We start from the raw sequence: 27,427 nt of genomic DNA, 5'->3' as shown, positions 1-27,427 counted from the left end.
TTATAAAGTTTTTATTTTCTGTTTTCTTAAAAATAACATTTGATTTCCTTTATGCATGTGTGGCGTGTACTTGTTTCCTTAGGCTGAGTAATAGGCAGATAAAGACAACACGAGGCGGGGTCCCCAAGTGGAGGGGGGGCTGGGGGCAAGGGCCTGGGGGCACAGGGGAAAGGGAGAGGGTGGGGTGACTCACGGGACGCTTTTGAGTGCCCATCAATGCACATACACGGTCTAACACTTTGTTTTTCGATTTTTTTAAGACATCTAAAATTACTGAAAGATACGATTTCAGCACTTAAATATACAGACGGAAATCCAAGCACTTGAACACAATTCTTAACTCTAAGCTCAGTTATTGCACATCACACAATTTTAAGTAGGCTTCAGGCTATAAAGCAGTTTGCTCTGCTTGCCACTTCCTCGGGACGTCTCGAGTCTCCTTCTGTACCCCCAGTGTCTCTTCCCTTTGACCCCCGCCAGCCCACAGCCTCACGATGGTGCCATTAGCCATTCGTCCTCCCCAAGGGCTGAGGTGTGAGGCTTTGGTGAAATGGAGGAGTCCCATGCGGGTCCCAAGGGACCCCACCCACTCAGAGGTGAAGTTGGAAGCAGACAGAGCTCATGAAAGGCGCAGGGGTGGCCGCTAACACCAGGTGGGCTGGCTTGGGGCAGGAAGTGTGACCACCGACCGCGAGTGGTCACAGCACCAGTGGGACAACGGGGGGCCGTCGTGATGTCGCGTGGTACCGTCCACTTCGCCTTCCTCTTCCTCCTTCCTGAGCTCGGACGCCGCGCCTCCTTCCCCATCACCCTGAACCCTCTGAGTGGTCTCTCAAGGCACATTTGTTCTCCCCGACTCCAATCACCCCATCTTAGACACGTACCCATCACTCCCGGCGCCCCTGGTGAGGGGGCCGGGGGCGGCCAAGGACAGCTCCGGGGCCAGGCGAGAAACTGCTCTTCCCTTTGGGGGGAGCTCTTTTCAACAGAGCCCTCCTCCCACTGCCCGCCTAAACCAGGGGAGCGGGGATGTCGGAGCAGGGGGACATGGGAGCAGCTGGGTGGCAGGTGGTCAGGGCGGGAATCCCAGGAGCCAGGGAAGGCCCACCCTGCCACCTTGCTCTCGAAAGACCTGCAGCTTGTCGGACAAGAAGTCACTTGGAGGCTGTCAGCCCACTGGGAACAAGGTGCTATGTCTAGCTCTTGGGGAGGGGGGACCCTCAGTGTCAGAGAGTGGGGTGAAAAGCAGTGCGGGGGCTTCAGAGACAGGGCAAGGCTGGACCCCCAAGTCCCACCGGGGTCTAGTTCAGCGCCTTTTGCTTTCTTTCTACAACATATTTACAAGGTCATAAGAAACGTGCACAACCAGAAGACCCAGAGACACAGGGAGAGCATGTGCCCCCAGGAGGGGAGGGTGACAGTGAGAGAGGGGTGCCCCTTCCTCTGCACCCCCTTCCCACCCTGCAATGCCCCAGCCTCCTCAACAGATGCTCCCAGTGACAGTTCCAGAAGCCTCACTGGGGCAGAGGGACGAGACGGACAAACTCCAATCCTAGCCAGAGCAGGAAGGTTCAAGTAGCTCCCAGAGAGGGGGGGCAGCGGCTTAGAGCAGAGGGTGGTTCCTGGAACTGAGCCCAGGCCAGGGGGTGGGGGGAGGGAGGGAGGGCTGGGGGGAGCGGACATGGGGGTCTAGGACAGCGTGACGCTTAGACCTGTGCTGCTGGGCTGCCGAATGCGAAGCAGCTCATGGGGCTAACTGTGGTTTTGCTATTTTCCCTAGGACAGGACTGGGAAGATGTTGACTCCGGGGCACAGTACAAGGGGAGACTGGCTGGGGTTCCTCCAGAAGGTCCAATAGAAGCTGGGGAGGGCCGGGCTGGAGCCCTGTCCAGGGAGCCTCGACCCGGGGCCCCCACCGCAGCGGCCCGCCCAGCACACGGGCACCCCTCCCCACATCCCGGCCCCCCGGGGGGTGACCCCCCAGGCTCTCACACCCGGTCACACACATACAGCTGCTCACACCCACTCATGCTCACTCACACACACACTGCGCTCACCATGCACAGAAGGGCAGCAGAGGCCCAGGTCCAGGTTAGAAATTCTTCACCAAGGGTGTTAAGGAATTTGCTTGGGAAGGAGGAGAGAAGGGGACAGAAAACAAAACAAAAACAAAACATGGGGCACCGTCTCATCCATCCTGGCTCCCGCCTGGCAAGGAGATTTGCAGAGGAACAGGGAGGTGTGGCCTAAGATTCTGGATGCCCCGGTCCCGGCCCCTGTGACTTCACCACTCCTGAACACTTCACACTTCCAAACACTTTGGAGCCTGGAGAAGCCACCAGAGCAGTCTCAGGGGACCCTCCAAGGGGTCAGAGGGGCACCCCAGGTGCTGGGAGGGGAGGGGAAGGAAGCGGGCCTGGTGCCATCCTCTTGAGGAGAGATGGGGAAAGCTCATGGAAGTGGAGCTTTTCCCAGCTTCTCCTTCCCCACGTCTCAGGGACAACCTTCCCATTGGTCTAGATGGTGGGTGCACACACACACACACACACACACACACGCACGTACCCCTGGCTGAAACCCAGCCTCTTCACCTGCTGCCCCATCCTGAGGTGCCCAGAGCGGCCCAGGGGACCAAGGGCAGTGCAGCAGCCCTGCAAGACCCAGCAGAACCCACCTGCATAACCACGGCCCACTGCCTCCAAGGGAACGGCCCAGACCAGTGGCCCCCTCACCCCCCGCCACCCTGAGGCCCACAGGAAGGGGCCAGGCTGTTGAAGGGCCTGGCACTCAGAGCTCCCGCCAGGTCTGCAAAGGCAGACCCTTCCTTCCTCCTGACTCTGCTCCACCCCAGCAGCTTGGCAGCAAGGCCATCCCCTGCCCCAGCTTCAGCCACCCTTGCTCACGCGGGTCTGGGTTAGGAGAGCAGTTTCTCTAGTGCTGGGGAATCCAGCAAAGGGAACGGGTTCACTGTAGCAGGTGTCATCAACCCCATGTCATCAGAGGCTGGTGGGCGTGTCCCAGCCAAACTGACCCAGCTCCAGGAGGACCCCAGCTCCAGGAGGACCCCAGCCAGCAGACAACTCCCTGCCTTCCCTCCCCTCTGCAGTGGGGACATCTACGGAGCAAGGTGGGAGAGGGCAGGCACGGGCAGGAGGAGGCAGGGCTGGGGGAGCCAAGGATGGCAATCGAGACAAGAGACCCCATTCAGGGCAACCCAAGGGGGTCGGGAGAGGGGTGGATGAGGCTTGGGGACATGGCAGGGGGCAGCTCATTTCATCAGTTTTGACCTTGTGGTGTGTGTATGTGTGCTGTGAATGTGTGTGCTTTAAAACCAACAATACATGGAAAGAAAACAACAAGGAGGTTTTGGAGCAGTGTGGACCAAGGACACACTTGACAGCGCATGCCACACTCACACACATTCACACGTCCTGGCCATACACGTTGCACACGTGCCATGCACACTCACGCATCCAGTCCTCCCCGCTGGAGCCAGGGTCCTTCCAACTGTATATTCCGGATCCATGCGGAAGCTGCCTGCTTCTGTCCAGGTCTTTGCTGGTCCTGTCTCCCCCGGCCACTGGCACCCTGGCCTGCCGTGGCCCCCCCGAGAGCCATCTACCAGATGTAGCCTCCATCGTCGGACTCGCCCGCCTCGCCTTCTTCCTCCTCAGCCTCCTCGCCTGCTTCCTCCGTCTCCTTCTCCTCCTCGTCCTCCCAGCCGACACCACTCCCAAAGTCCCCTGAGAAGCCCACGATGTCATCTGTGAGGGGAACAAGCCAAGGGGCAGGTTAGGGCCTGGCTAGCTGCCTCCCTGGAGTCCTGTGGCACAGAGCAGCTCTGCCCCCCATGAGCCCTCCCAGCTGCAGGTGGGGGGTGGGGGGGACCCATGCTACCACCCTTACCGCAGTCGGGGCTGCCGTGTGTGCGGGTGCCTGTCAGCTCCAGGCCCAGCTGGTCCACACACCAGCAGTCACCGCTGCTCTGGTCACACTGCAGCTTCCGGTAGTAGCCGTCCTCATCACAGCTTGGGATGAAGATTCCTGAACACAACAGGCCCCAGCAGGGTCAGAGCAGATGCCTTGAGGCGTGAGCTCTTCGGAGAGGTGGCCCTGGAGCCTGGGGCACGCATGAGCAAGCGCCCAGCCCCCACCAGAGCCCAGCCAGCCCAGGTAGCAGCCTCCCAAAGAGCCCAGGGTTGGATGCTGGCCCTTCTCCTGGCTGGACTGATTGGAGCCAAAGATAAGCCTGCCTCCCTGATGTCAGAGCACTCCACACCCCAGCTCCTGCAGCTGCTCCTCTGGCCTGGCTGTCCTCTGTCGACAGTGCCCAGGCCTGTCCTCTCAGCCTCAAGCCCCATTCACTTTCCCTCAGGCCCTGGAACCACGGCTCCTCTCTGTCCACCCAACAGGCTGCTTCTGAGAGCACCGACCCAGCAGGGACGCTGCCCCCCCCCCCCCGCCCCGGGGAGGTGGGTGAGACACACACAGAAATGACAATTCCAGGCACTATGGGATGGGTGCCCTGAGGCCCAGTGAGCACGCTCAGGGAACACAGGCCAGAGAGGACTGCTTCTGGGAGGGACGAGTGTGGCTTCCTGGCGGAAGTAGCACTAATGCCCATCCCCAAAGGCCACTGGGCTCTCAGTCAACAGGCTCTGTAGGGTGGTTCCAGCATTTGATCCCACGTACCAGTTAAATACCAGCTGCACTCAAGGAGCTACAAGGCCCTATGGCATCTGCCTCTTGGACGTCTGTCCCCTCAGCCACCATGATCCAGCCACATGGGCCCTTTTTCTCTGTTTCTCAAGAACCTTGAGCTTTGTCCTGCCCTTGGCTGGCTCGTTCTCCTCTTTCAGGTCTTCCTTTGAACACCAGCTCCCCTAGGGGCCTTTGGAGACGCCCAGGCTAACCTCTACCCAATATGCTCTCCCTCAGCACCGTACATACGCAAGCCACAGTTGGTAGCTCTGTCTTTTTGGCATGTCAACCCGTGTGTTGTGTTTTCCCAAGCAGCCTGCGTGCTTTCTGAGACCAGGGACCAACCGTCTTGCCCATCAGTTCTGACCTGGGCCGGGTCTACTGTCCTCTCTGGGGCTGGCGTCTCTGAGGCAGACACGAACATCTGCCGTGGAGGGGGCTCACCTGAGTTTCACATACCCCTGCTGAAATGAATTGAATGGAAGGTTCTAGGAACCTTCTGCTATCCCATTCTCCAGGCCCAGAATGGATGAGCACAGAATTAGTGCTTAGCACACACTTATTGAAGGGCTGGTTGGGATTGTCTGTCCCACCACGAGGGTAAGCACAGGAAGGAAGTTCGCTTCCTGTCTTCCTAGGCAGGGCCTGCTCTGGACTCAGCGTCTTCCATAATGCCCGGAGCCTGGAGTCTCTGGGCCTCAGGGGGACCCTGGAGCACCCCCGCCCCCACCTCCCACCTCCTCTGAGTCCCATCCAGCCCCCTCACCTGGCTTCTTCTTGGAAGCCTCCTGGATCTGGATGCGCTCCAGCTCAGCCAGGCAGGGAGGCTCTGTGGGGAGAGAAGCAGCCTCTGATGGGGGCCATCCCATGGTGCTGGCAGGACTCACAGAGTGGCCCCCAAGGCTTAGAAGCCCAGGCAGGAGGCTCTGCAAGATGAAAATACCCAGGCTTTGATTTGAGGAAGCCCCACAGTGGTAGTGAGATGCACAGAGCCCTCCAAGTTCCCAAAAACTGACATAGGAGCTCTGCAAGATTAAAACAAAACAAAACAAACTCTGACTGGGGGAGGCCATTCCATGGCTGTGCCATAGGCTGAGGTGCCCCAAGAAGCCCAAGGCTCCCTGAGGATGTTGGGAAGTCTTGGGATGAGGACACAGGATCCAGAAGAGGAGGTGGAGTGCACGGATTCCCCAGGGGAGAGGCCCAAGGAGAAACGTAAGACCAGAAGTAAGAAAGTTAGACAGAAGCTCAAAAATAGGGGTACCCAGGTGGCTTGGTGGGTTAGACTTCCAACTCTTGATCTCAGCTCAGGTCTTGATCTCAAGGTCATGAGTTCAAACCCTGTGTCATGCTCCACACTGGGCATGGAGCCTACTTTAAAAAAAAAGAAAAAAAAAAAAAGAAGAAGAAGCCCAAATGTAACTGCAGCCAAATCTAACTTGCCTGTCACCTTGAGAAGTCCCCAGCCCTTCCCAGCCAGTGGCCTTGGCTGACTGTAAAATGAGATCAGTCCCCAACCTCCTGCCCAAGGAAGCTGCTGTACAGAATCAACAGAATGAACTTCAAAGGCCTGGAAGGTGAAAGCACCAGGAGGCGGGGCAGGTGGGGGCCTTAAAAGTGATGGAGACACCACACCCTAGAGGATGGATTTGTGATCTAGATGGGGCTCTGCATCCAGATTTTTCTCTGGTCACCCTCACAACAGCCTCCCAGGCAGGCGTTATCTCCCAAATTGGATGAAGAAACTGAGTTCAGAAAGATTCGGTGCCTTGCCCAGGGTCCCAAACCAGACTGCGGTGGAGCCCTAGTGGAAGGCTCGGCCTCAGGCCATGGACGCCGTACTGCCTCCACCACAGGAGACAGCGAGGCGGGAAACAGGAAGAACAGCGGAGGCAGAGCACCAGGGCCTCCCCTACCTCCCGGGCCGGACAGTCAGCTGACCCCCAGGGACCTCAGTTTCCCCACTGATGATGACTGCTGCCTGGCCTGGATGATCTCGAAGCACATGCCCAGCTCTGCTTCAGGATATAGAAAGCTAGCAAATGATGCCCTATTTCTAAGGCTGACAATCACAGTTTTGGGGCAAATAATGTGGCATCACTGAAAAGCAAATATAGCTTCAGCTTTAGGACCCAGCAGCCCTCTCCAAGACCCCAAGGGGCTCTAGAAATTTTTCAGTTTTACTTTCCCCAAAGTGCATATGCTTCAGGACCCACAAAATCTGGATCAACGAGGAGCTTGGCAAGGAATGGAGCTAAAGTGCTGGTTTTCCTGGGCTCCAGGAGGTGTGGAGCTGGAGAGGGCAGGGAGCAGGTGAGCTGGGCAGTGGGGGTGTAGGGGGCGGGGCCAGCCAGGGGCCACACTCACTCTCCCTCCAGAAGCAGAAGCACCACTCAGCGGTGGAGACACGGCCGTCCTTGTAGGTGTCGCAGGAATTGAAGAAGGGGCGGATGCAGACCTCATACTTGTCCAGGTTGATGGCGGCCAGCTCTGTCTGGTCCAGGAAGAGGTCGGCGCTGGTGTCCAGCTTGGAGAACATCCAGCCAATGGAGTCCTTGCAGCTGGCCCCCAGGCTCTTGTCCAGCCCTGGGGAGAAGGCCAGGTTCAGGCACGCTCAAGGTAAACCACCCCATCCATCTGTCCACGCATCCTTCCACCTCTCCATCTGGCCGGGGTCAGGGTCAGAGCAGCTCAGAATGTAACCGGGGGAGTGAGAAACTCAAGCGTGGCCGAAGGTCAGTCCCCCTGCCTCTACATAGGGCTGCACCCAAGCTATTCAAAAGCCTGTCTGGAAGGCCCTTCAGGAAAGAGAATTTCTTGCCTTCTCTTGGCTACCCATTTTAGGATTTAAGCTCCTTCCACCCACTTTGAGAAGTTCTTCCTGTTAGCTAACCAACTGCCTCCTGTCTGGTTGAAGCCACCTTCCCCTTGTTCCGGGGCTAGGTCCTTCTGGAAGCTCAGGGTCTGCAGGAGGGCGCCCCAGGCAGGCTGGCCCCACACACACCCATCTCCCCACCGCCCTCCCTCCTCCCAGGCAGATCAAGCAGCTTCTGTACCGCTGGCCAGGTTGGCCCCACTGCCGGCCGAGCCATTCTGCTTGGCGTTCTCGTGAAGGAGCTGGAACCAGTCTCGCAGCCGGTCCCCCAGGTCAGCCAGGTCTTGACCTGTGCAGGTCTCTAGAGTCAGCAGAATGGGGAGAAAGGTATACAGGGAAAGGCAGGGTGAGGCACAGCATGGTCTCAGCTTGGGATGCTGCCCTCCAGGCCCGAACCCGGGCGGCGTTCAGGAGGGAAGGGGAGTGAGAAACCAAAGACCCCTTCCCCCTTCCCGTCTTCTCCCATCTTCCTCCCCGCTCAGTCCCCAGCGCTGAAACCACACAGCACACGCTCCCTAAACTTGAGGCCCAAGCCCCCCAGCCCCATGGGTCTTCAGGCCTGTCCCTGTTCTTCCCATTTCTCCCATCCTGCTCCTAGCATCCCAGAGCCCTGAAGGAGGAGGCCCAGGAGATGCTGGCAGTGAGGCCTCCCCAGCCCCCCTCAGTACCTGGCTTGCCATCGGTGGTGGAGAGGGAGGCCTGCTCTGTGGGGCAGGGGCAGGGGCCCTCACATCTCACGGTCAGCTGCTTGCTGCTCAGGCACGCCTGCTGCTCCAGCTTACACTGCACAGAAGAAAGGTCGGGTTACGTGATTGGGGCGGGTGCTCACCATGGCTACTTGTAGCTGGGGGCACTCGGAGCCTACCAAGCCGCCAATCTGATGGGAGGGACAGCACCCGCAAATAGCCTGGAGGGCCAGCCCTCCTGGTCCCTCATGGGAGTGTGGGGGGCAAAGGTACACAGTGTTGCAGGGGCAGCAGGCCCGGAAAGTGGTTCCCAGGGATTCAAAGGCTCCCAGGAACCCCAGTCTACACTAGCTTAATGTCTCTGCACACTTATCTTTCCCAGGACACCAATGTCCCCACACCCTCCACCCCTCCAACCGCCTCCCCCCCATTGAGCTGCCCATGGCCCCTTCCTCCTTGCCCTCCGGCCCATCTTCCCTCTTACCACAGTCCCTCAGTCCCCGGGTAACTGACTGCCGGCCCCTCCTCAGGGGTCTTCCCATGGAGGTTACCTCCGACGGGCTCTGGGCGACAGCTGCCGCCTCAATGCTAACATCTGCCAATTCTCCCGCCTTTACTAAGAGCCCCAGCTGTTTGCTGACGCCAGCACCAGCCCTGCAGAGGGTCTCACCCACTCCCTGCCCTTCAAGTGCTTGCCCCGGTCCTGTGTGGTTCACCCCCGCGGGATGATGGCTAACAAGAAGCCATCGTAGGGTCTTATATGATCTCCGCTGGTCGCTGACAGCTCCGTGAGGGTCAGCAGAGAACTCAGGGATGCCCACGGCCACGGGGCTGGGAAGATGCCCAGGGGCACGGGGCTGATGACGCCCCCCTTGGCGCAGACGCAGATGGCTCCCTGACCTGGGAGGGCAGCTTCCTGCCTGCTGGGGGCCTGTGGGACAGCCTCGCCTCCTCCTCTCCCTCCTGCCTCTGCAGGGCCAGCCTCTGGCTGATTCTCTCCCCTCCCCCACAGCATGGGGCTCATAAACCTGCATCTCACCCCAAAACCCTAAGGTTGGGTTCCTAAGCCCCAGAACCCAACAACTGTAGCCCATAGCGCCCGCCCCAAACCAAGCCACTCCCCACTCCTGGTTGCCAGCAGAAGCATTTGCTAGCAGTCATTTGCTAAATGAGCACCTGCCTTTCTGTGGTACTTTAGAGTTTATAAAATGCTTTCGCGAATGTCTCATTTAACCTTCAGAAAAATCCTGTAAGGTAGGGATTCGCTCCCCCCAACCACCATTCCCTCCCACATAGTTGTCTCCCGGGGGATTATCTTCTTCTGCCCCAGAACGCCTGGTGCTTGCTGGCAAACACCCTCCTCTCTGGGTGGAAATCTGCCTGCGGAAAGCTCCATCAGTCACCCAGCTCCCTGACAACTGGGTGACACGGCTCTTTCCTTCCAGAGCCCTGGGTACTTGAGGACCTGCCTCACTTACTCTGACTCACAGTTACCTGACCAGCTGCGTCTTCCAAGTCCCACTGCCTACCAGCACCTGCCTCAGGCCAGGGCGGGGGCGGCGGGGCAGGGTCTGCTTCCAACTCTCAGGGAGCTCCCCACCACCACCCTGCCACCCCGGGGCTCAGGTGTCCCTTCTTTGGTTGACCACACTGCAAGCACTGACCAAGCATTTCTGGCCCTGTGTCAGCACTGGGAGCCCCACAGGAGGCTCTGGTTGTCCTCTCTGCTCTCTGTGGCTTCAGATGTAAACCCAGCCCCCCATCCCACCCTCCCCACCTGGGCCCAGGGCTCCTCACCACTGAGCTGTAAGTGTGGCCGTCAGAGCCACAGACTGAGGCGAGTGGGGCCATGTGGCAGGGCTTGCAGATGGTGTCTTTGTTTCCAGGGAGCTTCAGGGTGGGCTGCTTGATCCTATGGGAGGATAGGGATAGGGACAGCACAGGGGTAGAGGTGAAAATGAATGAGGGACACAGAAAATGAAGGTTCCAACAAGAAGCTGGCCCTGGTGAGCTACAGCACATGCAGTCTCCTCCCTGCCCCTGCCCGCCCTCCCCACCAGCCCCAGCCAGATCCTCCTCTGACTCAGAAGGGTGGATGGAGCCAACTGGGCAGGGTACAGACCCTCAGCTTCCCCTTCCCTGTGGTTACTGAGTCCAGGGGGGCCTTCAGCAACTCCAGGTCTGAGTGCAAGATTCGAAAAGGAGTTGCAACTTGCATAAGGGGTCACACCAAATCAGAGGTTGCAAACTGATGGCCTGCAGGCCACATCTGGCCCAGAAATTCATTTTACTTAGCCACCAAAGGTTTTTTTGTTTTGTTTTAAAAGATTTTATTTATTTATTCATAAGAAACAAACAGAGAGAGGCAGAGACATAGGCAGAGGGAGAAGCAGGCTCCCTGCAGGGAGCCCGATGTGGGACTCGATCCCAGGACCTTAGGATCATGTCCTGAGCCAAAGGCAGATGCTCAACCACTGAGCCACCCAGACGCCCCAAGCAACCAAAGGTTTTTGTCTTTGAGTTATTCACCAACATTTACAAAATGTAAGAGTTCACGGAAAAACATGGATTCCTAGAGAGAAAGGAGGGAAACAGGACCTTCTCCAGGGGTCTTGGATCCTGGCAGGTTTTGTCCTTGGGCTGGAGCATAACACCTTTCCCTGCTCTACAAGCCTCAGAAGCTATGACCTTAAATATTTCATTAAGTCATTGCATGTCAGAGCTGGAAAGAATCTCAAACTATCTGGGCCAACCTATTTGTCTTATGGATATGGACTCCGAGTCCCAGAGAGGAGAGATGCCTTTCCCTGAGTCCCACACTGCTTGGTGAATGATCTCATATAGCGTGGTAGTCTTAAAAATGTCTACAGATTCTTTGACACTCCTCCATTCAAAAGATGAAGTGTAATTCTCTTCCCCTAGAGACTTGCTTCTAACAAAGAGAAGTGGCAGAAATGACAATGTAGACTTCTGAGACTAGATTGTAAGTGACCTTGAGGCTTCCTCCTTGTTCTCTCTCTCCTCTGGATGCCTCGCTTAGGGGAAGCCAGATGCCGTGTTGTGAGGACACTCAAGCATCCCTATGGACAGAGGCCTATGTGAGTAGAAGCAACAGCCCCATGAGTGAGCTCAGAGGTGGATCGTCCAGCCCCAGTCCAGCCTTCGGATGATGCAGCCCTGGCCAGCATCTTGACTGTAACCTCATGACAGACCCTGAGACAGAATCATCCAACAGAACCACTTCTAGATTCCTGGCTCTCAGAAACTGTGTGAGATAATACACTTGTCTTAAGCACAAAGTTTTGGGGTCAGTCGTTTTGCAGCAATAGATAGCTGCCACATAGGAGACACTCAAGCAAGTCCTTGCTATTTAAGCATGCCCCCAAGCCCCCCAACACCCCAAGCCCCTCACCTGTGCTCTAGCTTCTTGCGGCTGATGCACATGGCCCTCTGGTAGCCCTGGGCGATGCACACCTTGTGACGGCTGCACTTAACCTTCTGGCAGGGGTCCTTGGTGGTGTCCAGGGCTGCAGGGACACAGGACCAGGACACAGGTCACCTGGAAACCAGTGCCAGAGAGCCCAGGAACCCCCAGCCCCACTTCTAGGCTGAGAAGCTCCTCTCTCCAGTAGCCCAGAGCTCCAAACCCCCACTTCCATTGGAGCCTGGCTCCCACAGAGCCTCCAAGGCCATGGTTGGGTCTCAAGTCTCACGGGTGTCAGTCATATTCCCTTATCCGGGAGGGGCATGACATTACCTTCATCTCCTTGCTGATTGTCCTCCCAGCTCTTGATGTAGTCATCCTAAGGAAGGACAGAGAGGTAGGGAAGAAGGGAAGGGCCACCCTTGAGCCAAGGCTCAACTCCACAGCCAAGAGGGAAGAAGGCTGGACCACAGCCCCCACATGCTAGTTGCTATCACCTCTGTGACTGCCCAGACGACCCCTGGCCACCTGGGCCCTGCCAGCTGCCTCCCCCAGAACTGTATCTCCCTAAACCCTTATCCAGAATCCCTTCCAGCATCTCCTGTACGTTCCTGACCCCCCCATCATGCTGGGAGCTGCGGGAAAGAGACCGGGGAGAGGGTGCAGAGGGAGAAGAGAGGAGGGTGGGGTGTGGGGCTGCATAGGGACCATGCACAGTGGGGCCCCCAGTGGTACTTACCTCCACCTCCTGGGGATCAGGAAACAGCAGCAGCGGGCCACAGGGAATGGAAGGAGAGGAGAGAAGGAGAGATGGGGACTTTAGTGTGTTGCCCACTCTCAGATCACGTGGTCCCAGTGCTCCACAGGTCTCATCATGTGACCATGGGCACTGGGCAGTGGTCTCTGATGGCTCTGGTCCTCTAAGCTCTATGGTCTTCCATTGGAGGCCAGTATTCCTATGTCTTCACTACAGGGAGCATTGTGGGCCCCCCAGGGCTGGCTTTCAGAGCACTAGAGTGAAGCCCATGGCTTTGGAGAGCCCCCATCTCTCCATTGCCCTGGCCCGACCATTAGGACAGCCGTGGAAGGGATGCATACCGCCCAGGAACAGTGATCCTCAGGCCTGTGCCTCAGGTGTCCCTGAAATACCACTCCCTCCCTCCCTCTGCCAGGGACCCTCCCGTGTCAGTCCCCTCCCCTACCACCTGCCTGCCACCATGCGAGTGGGGCGAGAAGGAGGGCATCTCTTCCACTGCATAGGAACTGTTTCTCACTCAAGATCTGACTCTCTTGTAGGGTTCAGATCACCACTGAGAGAAAGGGGGGCCACGGTCCCTTCTGATGTCCCTGGTTTCCTCACTACAGTCCAGCTGCAAATCCTTGGATTTATAGGATCCTGAAAAAGCCCTCTGAGGCCATCTGGTCCGGCCCCCTGTGTGTGCAGGAGGGGCCAGAGCCCGGACAGGACGTGACCCACCCCAGATCCCGGTGTCTCAGAACTGGGGTCTCCTGACACCCCAGCACAGATCTCTCTTTTGGCCACAGCACACCATCTCCAAGACCTCAGGCACCTAGAGACAGCTCCCTGCCCTGCTCCAGCCACGAGGGCCTCCCCTGGGCCCACGAGCCCACTGAGGCCAGAGGCAGAGCAGCTCACACCCACCTAGCTCCCTGGCACTAAATCCCCTGCTCCCTCTGGTTTCCCCATGGTCCTCATGGGGCAGAGGCAGCTGCTGCAAGCAGCGGCCAGCTCCCGGGACGCTCCTGCTGGAAGCTCCATCAGGCAGGCAGGGAGACGGCTCTTCAGGGCTAGAATCCAGCAGTGCAAGCAGCCAGCTGCCAGCCTCCTCTGCACGGGGCTCGGGAGCTGGGGGTCACACGCAGCTGCACCCTTCATCCTGAGTCCCTCCCACCCAAGCATCAAAGCTGTGCAGGGATGGGAGGCAGAGGCCACGCTGTGGGTGGGGGTGGGAGGGGTCTGGAGAAGACAGCACCCACACGGGGGCTGCAACAAGCACAAAAGAGGGCACCCATCGGTGCTTTGAAAGCCCAGGGGCTCCGGGCCCGCTGACATCTCTCCTGGGAATTGACAGGCATCAGAGGAACAGGCAGGGATAAAGGCCTTTATCATCACGGCCTCCTGGGCAAGAGGGCAGTGGGCATCAGACCAGGTAGAGCATGCAGTGGCCGAGCGTGTCCTTGGGCATGTGCTTCTGCACACACGTGTGCACTCACGAGGGCCCCGGGCGCACACAAGCACACCCATGGGTACATATCCTAAAGCGTGCCTATGTGCAGGTGTGCCGATCCCATCTGGGAGCACGTGCACATATGCACACACACGTGCGAGGAACAGTACACACTGGGTGTGCACAGGAAACAAGGACACCTCGAGGCAGCTCACCGAAGGCCAGATGGTTTCTATCCAGAAATGAGGTTAACAAAGCCCACTTCTGTGAGCAGCCCCCACTTTTCACACTTGGGCGTCAAACCCTCCCCCCACCACCTCGGCTTGGCCTTCTTGGCTCCTCCCAGAGAGAGGGAGGGTGAGGCAGGGATGGGGAGGGAGGGGGGCGCAGCCCTCTCCCCAGGAGGGCTCAGGGCACTGGCTCTGCTCTTCCTGGCTTGCTCTGGGGCGGGGCGGGGGGGGGGGGGGGGGTTCTGTCCGCTTCCTCTCTTTCTCCCTCTCCTTCACTTCACTCGGCCCAGGCCGGCCCCCAACCCTCTGCAATATGTCCAAAGGCCCTGGCTCCCAGGAGAGAGGGAACAGCCAGCCAGGGAGGGGGCTGAGGGAAAGAGAGGGCCCCAGGGTCACGCAGTGCCCCCACCCTCTAACCAGCACACCTTGGGTGAGCACTTTGACCTTTAGCTCAGGACCTAGCTCCTGGAACTTGCCAGAGATTAAAGATTGTGTCCACGGGGTGCCTGCCATCTAGAAAGTGCTCAACTAATAAAAGCTGTTAGAGTAGAAGAGACCAAGGACTCCGGGTGGAGGAGCAGGATACGGGCAGGGAGAGGCCCCAGGAGGAGCCCCTGCAAGCGGAAAAGACAGAGTTCCCTGTTCCCCACCCTAGGGAGAGCAGAGACCAGTGGGGAGTGAGGAGAACAGCCCTGAGGCATCCCTCGGGGAAGGGGGACAAGGTCTTGTGGGCAGTGTGGGGGCAGACAGAGCCCAAGGACACATTTAGGGGCCTCTGATGTCAGGTGTGGGCTAGCACCATCTATAAGCTGAAAAGGAGGTGTCTGTTGGCAAGTGTGAATGATGCCTTTCGATGCAATGGTGTCTATTTATGGCACCCAAGTGGGCTTATTAGCAGTTGTGACAAATGGTCCCATAAAGGCATGAAGGTCTTCTCAGGAAACAGGGGGCCTGGTTCTGGCCTGGCTCTGCTGCCGATCAATCACGTCCTCCCCCGAGAAACAAGGACTCAGAAGAGCCCATGTCCAGGGCTCTGGAGCAAGGGCCAGGCCAGGGGAAGGGTGGGTCCTAAGCTGAGATCCACATTTCTGTACAATGGAAGAGCTCGCCTGTGTTTACCCCAGTGGTTTCAGCAGCCGTGACCGTCCCTGCGCCCAGCGGTGCTCAGCACAGCTTTCCTGCTGTGAAGCAGGCAGGACCCGCAGGATCAACCCCATAGAAATGGAAGAAACTGAGGCCCAGGGAGGCAGAGCAACCGGCCAAGGGTCAGAAGACAGATGAAGAGCCGAGCCAGGACTCTGTGGATGACCTGGGCAGGAGAGGCCTCTCTCACTCGGGGAGGAACCATCTGGCACTGAGAAGGGGGTGCTGGAGAAGGGGGGAGGGCTTTGCACCCAGAGAGGGCCCTAAGCTTGGCTCACTGCATCCTCGGCCTTGACAGGCCTCCTCTGTGCCACGTGGATGTCAGCAATGACCCCACATTAGAATCACCTGCAGAGCGTTTTAAACTGTCCATTGCCCCAGGACCACCCGAGCCCCGTGGAGCCTTATGGGCGGTAGAGCTGGTCCAGCTCCCATGGGTCCTGAGCCGCCATCAGGGGTAGAGTCCTGCAAGCTCTGCATTAGGTCCAACACTCTCCTCATCTCCTCTGGCATCGCCACCTCTAACGTGGGGCCTCGGGGAGGAAAAAAAGCAGCTCCTCCCTCCCTCTCACACAAAGCAGATGCTCAGTGTGCTGACTCACTGGAACTAGGGCTCCCGGCCTTCTGCCCCGGAACGCTCATCACAGCACCCTCTCCAAGATTACAGGAGCAAGGCGAAGGCTGTCCTTAGCATCTCCACATCCTGTCCACCCCACCCCACCCAGCTCTCTCCAACCACCCCCTGCACCGCGTCCCCCTCCCACCTTGCCAACCCCAGCCTCAGTCGACTGGGTCTCCCTGTCATTTGTCCTCCACTCCACCACAGCTCCAGGGATGCTTCCAGACACAGTCCCTCCTGAAAACCCTTCACTGAATATACCTCGTTCTCATTTTGAAAAAACATCTTAAAGGTTAGTAGGTAAAAAGGATTTGTAGCAAAATGTTAATGGTGATTTGCTCTGGGGGATAGGAATACAGAGAATCTTGACGGCTTTCTGCCTTTTTCCAAGTTTCCAAATTTTCTACAATGTGAACATGTTCTACTTCTTTTTTTTTTTTTTAATTTTTAAAGTGAGCTCTAGGCCCAGCAGGAAGCTTGAACTCACAACCTCAAGATCAAGAGTCACATGCTCTACTGACTGAGCCAACCAGGCACCCCAGTGAACATGTCTTACGTTCTAATGAGGGGAAAAAACTACACTAAATATCTATTTTAAAAACCCTCAGTGGTGGGACACCTGGGTGGCTCAGTGGTTGAGCACCTGCCTTCAGCCCAGGGCGTGATCCTGGGGTCCCGGGATCGAGTCTCACATCAGGCTCCCTGCATGGAGCCTGCTTCTCCCTCTGCCTCTCTCTTTCTGTATCTCTCATGAATAAATAAATAAAATCTTAAAAAAACAACAACAACAACAACAACAACCCTAACTGGTTCCCTGTTACCTCCAGAAGAAAGTCTATCTTTTCCCGATCTGTTCCTGGTTATGCCAGCCCCTGCCAGCGGAGGCTTCAGCATGCTCAGACCTTGGCACGGCCTCCTTCCTCAGTGGGATGTGTGCCTGCATCCAGCTTCTATTCAAGTCCTGCATCCAGGACTTCTACTCATTTTCAAAACCTGGCTTGGGTATCATCTTCCCTAACGCAGGCCCATACCTGGTTTCCCCTCAGGCCGACTGTAGTGGGTGGTTTATTACTGTCCCAGTTACAACCAAGCAATGCCGTCGCTTCTGCCCTATTTAGATGGCCTGTTCCTTGACGGCAGACACCATATAAAGTTCATCCATCTATGCCCAGCACCTAGCACATAGTAAAAATACTGCTAATAACAGCTAACATCTTTTCAGCAATTACCATGTGGCAGGCATTGTGCTAAGCACTTTATATTTATTGGCTCAGGTACTCTTTTTTTTTTTTTTTCAAGATTTTATTTATTCATTTGAGAGAGAGAGGGCATGAGCAGCAGGGGAGAGGCAGAGGGAGAGGGAGAAGTGGGCTCCCCGCTAAGCAGGGAGCCTGATGCAGGGCTGGATCCCACGACCCCAAGATCATGACCTGAGCCGAAGGCAGATGTTTAACCAACTGAACCCCCCAGGTGCCCCTCAGGTACTCTTTACAACAACCCTAAGAGAAAATTGCTATTATTATCTCCATTTCTCAGATGATAAAATTGAGGCTTGGAGAAGTGACTTATACAAGATCACATATCAATTGCACAGCAGGAGAATACTGACATCCCCAGAACCCTGATTCCAGAATCTGTGTCCCTAACCAGGACTCCGTACTGCTCCATAAATCCAATAACTTTAGCAGATGAGGAAAGTCCTAGGCCAGGAGCTGGACCCAGAGGTCCAATCCCAGCTCATGGGTGGTTCCTCCCACCACACCAGCTCTGCTCCAACCCCTAGGCAGGGAGCCCTATAGGCAGCAGAGGGGCTGGCAATGGTGGGGGAAGACACCTGGACATGGCCTTCTCCAGGCATTTCCCAGAAACCCCTTCATAAGCCCCTGGTTCGGCTGGTTTGGAGCTAACCCATCTCCTGCTTTGATCTCCACGGCTCAGCTCGGTTGCCATGGAGACGGGGCCCACTGTGCCAAGCTGGGGGAGAGATGGCGGTAAGTGCGCAGGCCTAGCCGGGCTTAGGGGGCACATGCTGGGTGTTTCCAAGCGCTGTTTACTTCCTGTCATTTTAATTAGCACCCAAATCACCCGCTCACTTCACAGCTTGAATTAACCCAATCTCTCCCGGCCTCTCCATCTGCTGAGGAGGACGGATCTGCAGTGAACGCAGGAAAAGAAGAGCAGCTCCACCCCCCCCACCCCCACCCCCCCAGGCCCAGATTTATTGGACTAAAAAGCACCTGGGCAGATCTCCGCCTGCCTCTGTGTGTGATGGGGAGACGGACCCCCAACATGGAAGCAGGGCACTGGGCCCCCGTTTGGCCTTGCCTCTGACTGCCAGCAAGCCTGTAGTCTCCGATATGGCCCTCGCCGAACCCCACCTCCCTTGTCCATGAAACAGGATGACTCCCTTGCCTTCCTCCCTGAGCTGCCAAGGGACCGTGCAACGTCTCAAAGGGCTTGAGAAACTGTGAGGCTCTAGACTTTCAAAAGCCACAAAACAGGACCCCTGAAGCCTGGGTTCTCTAGCACACACGGTGGGAGCCTAGGGGAGCGGGTGGGCCAGAGGCACTTTGGGGTCTCACGGCCATCAGGGGCCTCAAATATAGGCTTTTGACAATGTCACCAAATGAGGCAGAGGCACACTGCCAGGACCAGAAGATGACCATCATGAGACTTTAAATAAGGCACAACTTTTGTAACCTTGTTATGGCATTTCTTCATTTTTTTTTTTTTTAATAGATTGAGAACCTTGGGCAGCCCGTGGTGGCTCAGCGGTTTAGTGCTGCCTTCAGCCCAGGGTGTGATCCGGGAGACCCGGGATCGAGTCCCACGTCGGGCTCCCTGCATGGAGCCTGCTTCTCCCTCCGCCTGTGTCTCTGCCCCTCTCTCTCTCTCTCTCTCTCTCTCTCTCTCTCATGAATAAATAAATAAAAATCTTAAAAAAAAAAAAAAAAAGATTGAGAACCTCTAAAAATGGAAGTGGGCGAGGCCTCCCTCAACCTCTGAAAGGCCCTGTGCCTGGCAGTATTTTTGCCTCATTCCTCAGGGGAGGGAGCCTCCAATGGAGCCTGGTCCCCTGGAGAAGGCCCAGGAGTGGGGGCACTTGGGGCCGGGGCCTGTCCCGTCCGTCCCTGCAACAGCCAGTGGAGCCCGGAGTGAGGAACCCAGAAAGGAATGAGTGGGGGACAGACCCGGCCGTCACAGGCCCATGCAGAAGGCACCTCGAGGAGGCAGTGGCTGGCATGTGGAAGACATGGAAGCAGGGGCAGTCGTTTGTTACATATTTGTTCCTCTCTCAGAGGGAGTAGCAGAGGCTGTGCGTCAGGCCTGCACAAACAGAGGGAGACAGGCATGGGGGAGACTCGCCGTCTCCACCTCCTCTCCCCTTGGAGGAATTTCCTTCGAGGGCAAAAATGTGCTTATCACTCCCAGCAAGCCAGGGGCCCCACCTGGCCTCAGGTATGCAAGCAGCAATGCCCTCACTCCCCGGGCTCGACCTCTCCACTACTCCGGGCATCTTGGTCATTCTTCTGTCCCTGGGTTTCTGGTTCTAGGCAGCAGCCCCAAGAGTCCATAAAGGGCAAAGAACAGGGGAGGGATCCAAGGGAGACGGGGCCTGGAATTCTGAGTTGCCTTGAGACGGTGTTTTCCTTTCTAGGACAGGAGTGGAGGAAGGATTTAAATCCCAGGGATCTCTGTGGAACCACAGGCACAGTATGGGGAAAGAACACCGACCCGGCTGAGAAGGGAGAGGGGTCCTCGGGTAGGACTGCATCTCCGTCTAGAAAACAGAGGAGCTTGGGTCTTAGTGCCGCTGGGGCTGCACAGTTCTGCTCTCTCTGCTCTTCCAAACCGAGAACTGTGAGGATAGGGCCACAGAGCCTTAATAAATTCAGACTCCAACCTGTGCCAGGGAACTAGAGACAGGGGAAAGGCCAGAGGTTTGCATCCAGGCAGAGGTAAGACACTGGCCAGGCCTGGCTTGTCCTTTCAACTGAGTGAAGTCTTGACCTCCTCTCTGATGTCAGGAAAGAGAGCACAGGGGCAGGATGCCCTGCCTCGGGGAACCTGTCCTCACTTGTGGAGTCCTGTGCTTACCCATTCCCAGGTCTGATAGGTGGATGGATTGCTCTGTAGGCATGCTGAGGATGGGTGAGAGGCTGGGAGGGGAAGCTGGCTGCAGTCAGGCCCAGGCCCACAGGCCCAGGGGCTGAAGGACAGGGAGGAGACAGTCTTCCTTCAAGATGTCATTCACTTCCTTATCCTACAAATGAATCATTGGAGAGTCAGGGTGCCAGGGTTCTAGTTTGACTGTCTCAACCTTTCAGGGTCCAGAGAGAGAAAGAGATCTCCCCAGATCACAGGACGAGTTAGTTGAGATCCTTTCTGGAACATTCCATAATGTGTGCATTTATACTGAGTGACTACTGTGTGCACACACATACCCTGAGTAATGCTCTGCAGACAGGGTGGTAAGGTACACAGTAGTCTATCCCCAAGGTCCTGCCCTCAGGGGCATAACCATGGGAGGAATGCGATAAACACACATTAAAAATACCAGTTGGAGCACTCTTTAGATACAAGCCCGTAGCGTAAGTGAGGCCACGAGGCAGCACCAACGTGTGCCAAATGACTTTATGGCGAATAAATACAGCAGGAACCCTGAGGAAGGAGCTAAGAGGCTGTCCCATTTCAAGAACCACATCACCCTACCTCCCGCAGCTGGGCCTAGGTGTGCCCACCCAGGTGAGCTCCGGGGGTGTATCCACGCCCAGGCCTAGGCACTTAGTTTCCCTGTTCACACAGCCCAAAGAAGACCTATGTTACACCTGCAGGGAAACCTATACAGGGTAGGATGACTATTTCCTGGTGTTTGCCCCAAGATGCCATTAGGCCCCATTTCTCAGCTTTCTCGGACTCTGGCTAATGCATACCCGACCCTGATTTGGTCACAGATACTTCCTTGGGAGCAAAAAGATAATCTCTTCCTGAAACCCAAAGACGGTGCTGCCCAGCTTGTGGAAGGACCCCAGCTTGTGGGGTGGGTGGTCTGTCTGTGGGTGAAGGGGCTGTTGACCGGCTCTAGTGCCATCTTCCCGGAGCCATGGAAGGATAAGGGCTCTGTAGATGCTTCTGTTTAGCCAGCCGATTAAACCAATAGGAAAATCAAGGGCCGGAAATGTGAAGTGGCTCTCACAAGGTCACACAGCTAGTTCTGTCCTCTCATGAGGAAGACAGGCTGAGTGTTCACCCACGGCCCTTGGGGCATGGGGTAGGTTAGGGCTCTTCCAGTCTTCCAGACAGCCTCTGACCTCCTGGAGAATGAGCGGGGGTGGTGGTGATCTTCTCCCCTCTTCAGCCTGCCTCAAAGGTGAGAGGACCATACGACAGCCTCTCCAGGCAGAGTGCTCTTCTTCCCCTCTCTTCCCAAGGCTTGGAGCCCTGCCGGGTGTTCAAGTGTCCCTCACCATGCTGACACGATTCTAGGAGACGCCAGCCCCTCCAGTTGGGAGAGGATTCAAAATCAGAATGGAGAAGAGGAGGCCAGCGAAGGACTCATCCTCCCATCCCCAAACCCCAATTATGGAATCCATTCTGACCCAGTTTGGGGTTCTTCTCACACACCCACACTTATTCACAAACATCTGTGCATCTCATTCCCACACTTGCATTGGTTTAGGTGTGTGGAATGGGGAGACGGGAGGGGTGGTGATGAGGGAGCCCCTTGGTGGCTAAAACTTGTTACTGGCTTACTTGGCAATCATAAAAATGTGAGAATCATGAGTAGCCCGCAGGCTCTACTTCGCTGGGCCAGCGCCCGTGACCAAGGTGAGGCCCCTCGTGCACAGGAGGTGCTCAGATCTGCACTGAATGAGCAAACAGACATCAATGTCCTTCTCCTGGAAACTGAGGCACGGTGCGGGCTAGCCCTAGAGATGATGGTCCATCTGGTAGTTGTCTGCGGAGCCTGGGGCTGGGGAGTCCCGCCTGAAATGGATGCCCTCCAGCCCTGTGACAAAATGTCTCCACATTGACCCATTTGTTTTAGTGTCCTAGCCTGAACCGATGCTCGGAGAGGTAATGTGACGTGCCTGGCATCACGTGGCCAGCCAGTGGCAGAGCCCAAACCTGCACCCAGGCCTTCCAACTCCCAGGCCGGACCTCTCCCAGAGCACTGCACTCTCCTGGGTACAGAGCTGCCTTTGGGGTGTGGCTAGGTAAAGCAGTGGGGAGCACGCTGCCGAAGACATGGAAGGCTCTGGCCCACCAGCCCAGGGCAACCTTGAGGCTCACAGGGCACAAGCTAGGGTAGAGTGTTCTTCGGGGCCGACTCTTCCTTCCCATTTGTCACTAAAGGTTAGGCCTAGAGGGCCCTGAGAAGCAGAGCTGAATCTGATGACCTGGATTCAAATCCCAGGCCTGGCACTTACTAAGTAAGCTATTCAACCCTGGGGTACATTACTTAACTTCTCTGCACCTTCATTTTTTCAACCATAGAATGCCTGGATCGTGAAGAAATGGTAAATAGCTCCCAGGTTGTCGAGGAGCACAAGAGGCAATGCTTATCAAGTGTTTACTGCAGGGACCGGCAGATGCAAGCACTCACTACAATCGGTGATTCAACGTACGTTAACTGTGTGCCTCCTGGGGGCCAAGCACTGTGCTAGACGCCCGTAAATATCATTAAAGTTTAATGGAAGTGGAGTACGAAGTAGGGAAGAGCCAAGAAGACAAAACATTCCGTGCTGCTAGTCGGGCTCTTGGAACCTGCCCGGAAGAATGCTGTGTAATGGGCCTCTCTCCTCTCTTGGGTCCATCACTCTCTATGAAGCGCTGGATGCTCTGTTCTGAAGACCTGCAGTAAGATCGCCCCCCCACACCCCGCACCCCCGCCCAGTTCTGCAGGGAGTGAACCCGGAGATAAGAACACTTAGGGAGCAGGCCTCTGAAAAGCCCAGGCCTGCCCAGGGTAGGGCACAGCTAGATCACAACCCCCCCCCCCCCGCATGAGATTCTCTCCTCCCTGGCAGCAAGACACTGGGCAGTAGAGGAAATCTACCCAAGCACACGATGTGAGAGCCCTGCACCCACTGGAGGGGAGGATTACTCTGCTGGTAAATCCTGCCTCCCTGTAATCCTAGCGCTCAGAGAAAGAATGCTAAACTGAACTCCCCTCCCCAACCAGCTCAGACCAATTCCATGTTGGAGCACTTGCCCATGCTTTCTTCCTTCTTCTTCGTCTTCCTGACCTCTTCCACCTGACTCCCTCAATCCTCCCCGCCTCGGGGCAGTCAGCACCATCTCATGAGACATGTCCCTCACCTGCAGTACTCACTCCTCCATCCTATGCCCCAAGAACACTACACTCCTCTCGCTTGCCTCCCTTCTGCTCAGGCAAACCGGGGGCCTGCACCATTTTGTGGTTATGAACAAGGCTCTGGTTCAACCTGGCAATGCCTTAGAGGTTCAAAAGAACTTCCATCTCTCCTTTGGATCCTTTGAGGATCCAAGGAGCATCTTTTCAAGAAAGCTAGCCTGATGAAATGTATATAAAGCCCTATGCTACTGTGCCCAACTAGAGGGCCTTCAGGCTTTAGAGTAGGAAGTGGGGCCTCTGCTAACAGAGGAGGGATGAGAAGTGTCTGTGGTCCTGGCAGAGTCCCTGTGGGCAGGGCCAGCACTGCACAACTCCAGGGGGCGCCATCACATTGTGGCACCTCTAAGAGTTGTGCAATGCAGTGGCTCTGAGCTAGCAGTGTCCTGCCCTTCTGCAGAAGCTGCCAATGGATTCCCCAGAGCCAGACCCTCTTGGCCTCCTTCTCACCTTGATCTTGTCTTTCTATAGCCAAGGCCACCCTAAATGGGGTTTTGGAGGGCATCTGCCCTATAAAAGCCCGAGGCCACCCAAATTAATACATGTCCTAAAGCTTTCCCTGAATCCTATGGAGTCAGGTCCTGCAGAACTTCAACTCTGGTGCCTTTCTTCTGATGGAAGGAAGGGGAGGATTGCATGGGAGGAAGGAGGAAATGATTGGCACCAATGCAGGGAGACAGGTGGGCAGCCTTGTGCCAGGGGGTCAAGCAGTCAGTCATGTATCCTCACCTACAGAGTTGGCTATTGGAAGCAGGTGGATGAAGGGAGATAGGGAGGCATCTTTGTTTTCCAACGTTCACCGTTCTGCTAAGCATTTCTTTTCCCTCTGACCTTCACCAGTCTTACTTTGGAAGATCAAACAGCCAGCTAGTCAGAGGGAGGCCTGGACTGGTGACACATGGATTCAGGACAGACCGGCCTGCTGCCGCCCCCTCGCTGCTGTGGCCGGGCTACTTCCCAGGCAGCGGCGGGAGACTGCAGCTAATCTGTGCTGGGCCTGCAGGAGCCTCGGAAAAGGCCTTGCTGGGGCTCCTGCCTCCCTCCGCTGGACCTGACGAGGGTGGGGCAAACTGCCTAGTATAGGGCCTAGGCACCTGGCCGCATGCAATTCTTTCTGACCAATTCCAACCTACTGGTTAGACTTTGAAGAGAAACTGTCACTTGTCTCACACTAACAAAAAGATTCCTCTCTCTGCCTTTTCCCATCATTTGGCTGGAGATCATATGAAGCATGTGTGTTTTAAACACATTTCTAAGGAACTTCTGGATGCATACAATTTAAGAGAAGATGAGGAAGGTCATGGTGTGGCCAGTGCTGTACCAGGTGCGTCTGATGAGGGAATGTGTCGAGTCAGAGGCAAGCACTGGGGTCGTGTTAGAAGCTTCTAGGTGCCAGAGCGCTAGGCGGCCAGGACCAGCGCTCTTCTCCTCCGGTGCGTCGGTATCCGGCCCATCCTCCACCTCACACCCGGCCCCCCTTCGCCGGGTTCCAGCCACGCCCTCTGCTAACCGCCCCCCACCCCCACCCAACTCCTACTTCCCCCTCCTGGGAACACAGCCTCGCGTTTCCCCTCTGATCTACAGGTGCTCGTAAACAAAGTGCTGCAGCAACCCGCTCGTCCGCAGCCGCCTCCCCAACCCCCACCGGGCTAAGTTCGGCCCAAGGTTAAGGCAGCGCCGGGGCAGGCGGCCCGTAGGGACCCCAGACCCAGCTCCTGGGCTCTCCCCTCTGCTTTCCAAGCCCACCGGGCTGCAGAGTCTTTCCTCCGGATCGGAGGCGCTCCCCTCTCTGGGCCGGGCTCCCCCAAGGAAGGTTGGCCCTGGAAAGCCAGCCCCCGTGGCTCGCAGCCACCCAGCATGCGGACCCCAGACCTGGCCCCGGTGGCCTCCCGGAGGTGGCCTCGGCCCCAATCATGGACACGCCTGTCACCGTGTCGCCTATTGAGGATAGCCAGGACGCCCCCCACCCCAGCCCCAACTCAAAGCCCCAGCCGAGGGCTCTGCCCCTTCCGTCCTCCCTCCCCCAAAGCCAAGGTGGGGACAGAGGGCACTGGCGCAAGGCGATGCTACCGAGCGGCCGGCCGCACCCAGACCTGCCCCTTCTGCAGTGCCCCGTATGTGGAGGCTGCAGCATCCACCCGGCTGGGGGCAGGCCTGGGGGGGGGGGGTGGCTCCTTTTCTGCCACCGAAAAAAGGAGGGGAGCCGGTCGGGTGCAGCCGCAGCCGGGCCCCCACCCCTCGCGCCCTGCACCCCCTTGCCCCCCGCGCCCCTCCCCGCGCCCGACCTGCAGCGGGGAGCAAGTCCCCGCCGGGGCTCGCCCGGGGCGGCTGGCTGGGGGGCTTGGGGTCCCGGGCCGGGGGTCGGCGAGGGGGCGCCGAGCTGCGCCGGGCCGGCCGCTGTGGACCCTCGGGGCGGGCACCCGGCTCCGCTCCGAGCCTCCCTCCCCGCACCCGCCGCCGGCGCTCGGCGCTCGCTCGCGGCCCTGCAGACTCACGTCTCGAAAGCGGTTCCAGTGCTTGATCTTGCCGCTGTACTGCGAGATGGACGACAGCCATTGCTCGTCCTCCATGAAATTGCCGGGGGTCTCGCCCTCCTTGAGCCCTTTGGCGTCGCCTTCAGCCAGGGCGGCCGCAGCGAGCAGCAGCAGCGGCAGCACCAGCCGCCCGCAGCCCGGGGCGCGCATCGTGGTCAGGGGCCGACCTGCGGAGGGGGCCGGTCTCGACTTCTGCAGTATTTTCGGGTCCTTCTTCCCACCCCGGGGCTGGCAAGCGGCCGCCGCCGTCTTCCTCCGCCCTCCTCCTGCGGCCCGACTCCGGTGACAGACGGAGAGTGTGGGTCGCGGCTGAAATGTGACCTGCTTAGGAGATGCACTTGTCTGCAAGAGCCCAGCGCTGGCCGCGGAGACGGAGAGAGAATCAGAGAGGCTGCGCCAGCAGGGGCCGTGTCTGTAACTGTAGCATCAGCATCACGTTTGACATCATCATACCTGGTTCAAAAAAAAAAAAGGGGGGGGGGTAGATTTCAAAGGGAAGCGCTAGATGAGAGCGCCAAACGCCCGCCAACCGCAGCAGAACCCAGCCCAGCCTAGCACTCGGGGAGTTGCAAACCAAGAAATCCAAATCCCGAGAAATGTCCCCGCTGTCTCTCCAAGGGTGGAGAGCCAGAAAAGAGGGCCCCGGGGTCTCCCCAGGGAAGATGCGAGGGGGGAGGACCAAATCTCTCCAGTTACAAAGCCAGTCAGGCTCAGGTGTCTAAAAGGGAATTTGGCCACAGACACTCTTTCTGTCTCCCCTTGCCTGCCACCCAGAGGGGTCTGTGCCACAGCCCTGACAGCTGGCTTCCTGCCAGTTATGGCTCTAACAGTAATGGGTGGCTTCCTTAAGACAAAAGCCATAGAACAACTGGCTGCCTCTGAACTATTGCTCCCCAGCTCCACATGCTTTTTTCCAGGCAAGGCCTGAGCACTGAATGGCTGGTAAAAGAGGCAGATGTCCTCCTCCCCAGGCAGCTGTTTAAGGGCTGTCAACCCTTTTGTTAGCCCTTCCTAGGGCAACCCTAAAAGGCAACCGTCTGACCATTTCATCTGCCTCAAGGCTGCAAATATGTAAAAGGCACATTTGTTCCTGGTTTTGACTTCAAGTTGATTCTAAGAAGCCACTGGGGAAGGGCGTTGGGAGGGGAGGCTGGTTTTGTTTGAGGTGTTCAGGTTTTTGTTTAAACTGTGACCCTCATCACTGCCTGTAGAAATGTGTTGACCTACCAGTTGGGAAGGCTGGAGGTTGGGCAGTCCCAGGATCAGAGCAGAGATGGGGTGAGGTTTACATGACAAATAAACTGAAGAGGAAACATGGAGAATCTGACGGGACAAAACATAATGAACTTTTGGGACCTAAGCCCTAGATTGTTTTTATAAAAAAGACTTGGCTGCTGTGGTCTCAAAGAAAAAAAAAATCAAAGGCAATGAAAAACATGATCTTAATCGGTAGGAAAAAACATAGGTTAGAAGGTTCATAGTCACCCTGAATCTAGCCTGCCTGGGAATTTTGACTGCATCAATGGCTTGGGTTGGGGTCCCCTTGGGAAAACAGAAAACAATAGCTTCTTTTCCGTGTTTTCTTTTTGCTTTGCGGTTGGATTTAGAGGTGGTGCTGCAGGGAGGCCCTGGCCACTGATGTCCTCATCTC

General features: G+C 56.9%; 1 protein-coding gene across 1 annotated transcript; it reads right to left on the bottom strand.

Annotated features, from left to right (window-relative positions):
- On the bottom strand, positions 1-27,027 carry SPOCK2 (SPARC (osteonectin), cwcv and kazal like domains proteoglycan 2). Its single transcript, XM_055325871.1, has 12 exons — positions 27,004-27,027; positions 25,734-26,229; positions 14,193-14,203; positions 12,020-12,065; positions 11,675-11,789; positions 10,060-10,174; positions 8,245-8,359; positions 7,758-7,877; positions 7,069-7,287; positions 5,468-5,530; positions 3,907-4,044; positions 1-3,764 (listed from the first exon to the last, which is right to left on the bottom strand). Exons 2-12 carry the CDS (start codon positions 25,924-25,926, stop codon positions 3,619-3,621), a joined length of 1,281 nt encoding a protein of 426 aa, XP_055181846.1. The 5' UTR covers positions 25,927-26,229; positions 27,004-27,027; the 3' UTR covers positions 1-3,618.
- Positions 27,028-27,427: the final 400 nt, after the last annotated feature.

The sequence above is a fragment of the Nyctereutes procyonoides genome, unplaced genomic scaffold (genome assembly GCF_905146905.1).
Source record: "Nyctereutes procyonoides isolate TBG_1078 unplaced genomic scaffold, NYPRO_anot_genome, whole genome shotgun sequence".
Taxonomy (NCBI): Eukaryota; Metazoa; Chordata; class Mammalia; order Carnivora; family Canidae; genus Nyctereutes; species Nyctereutes procyonoides.
Note: the sequence above shows the minus strand (reverse complement) of the source record. Positions and strands in the feature narration are given on the sequence as shown.

Excerpts from the sequence above, each read along its gene's own strand:
- SPOCK2 (XM_055325871.1), bottom strand. The coding sequence starts at position 25,926 with ATGCGCGCCCCGGGCTGCGGGCGGCTGGTGCTGCCGCTGCTGCTGCTC. Across the intron at positions 10,175-11,674 it reads CGCAAGAAGCTAGAGCACAG|GATCAAGCAGCCCACCCTGA; the intron begins GTGAGGGGCTTG and ends ATCCTCCCATAG. Across the intron at positions 4,045-5,467 it reads GGCTTCCAAGAAGAAGCCAG|GAATCTTCATCCCAAGCTGT; the intron begins GTGAGGGGGCTG and ends TGTTGTGTTCAG.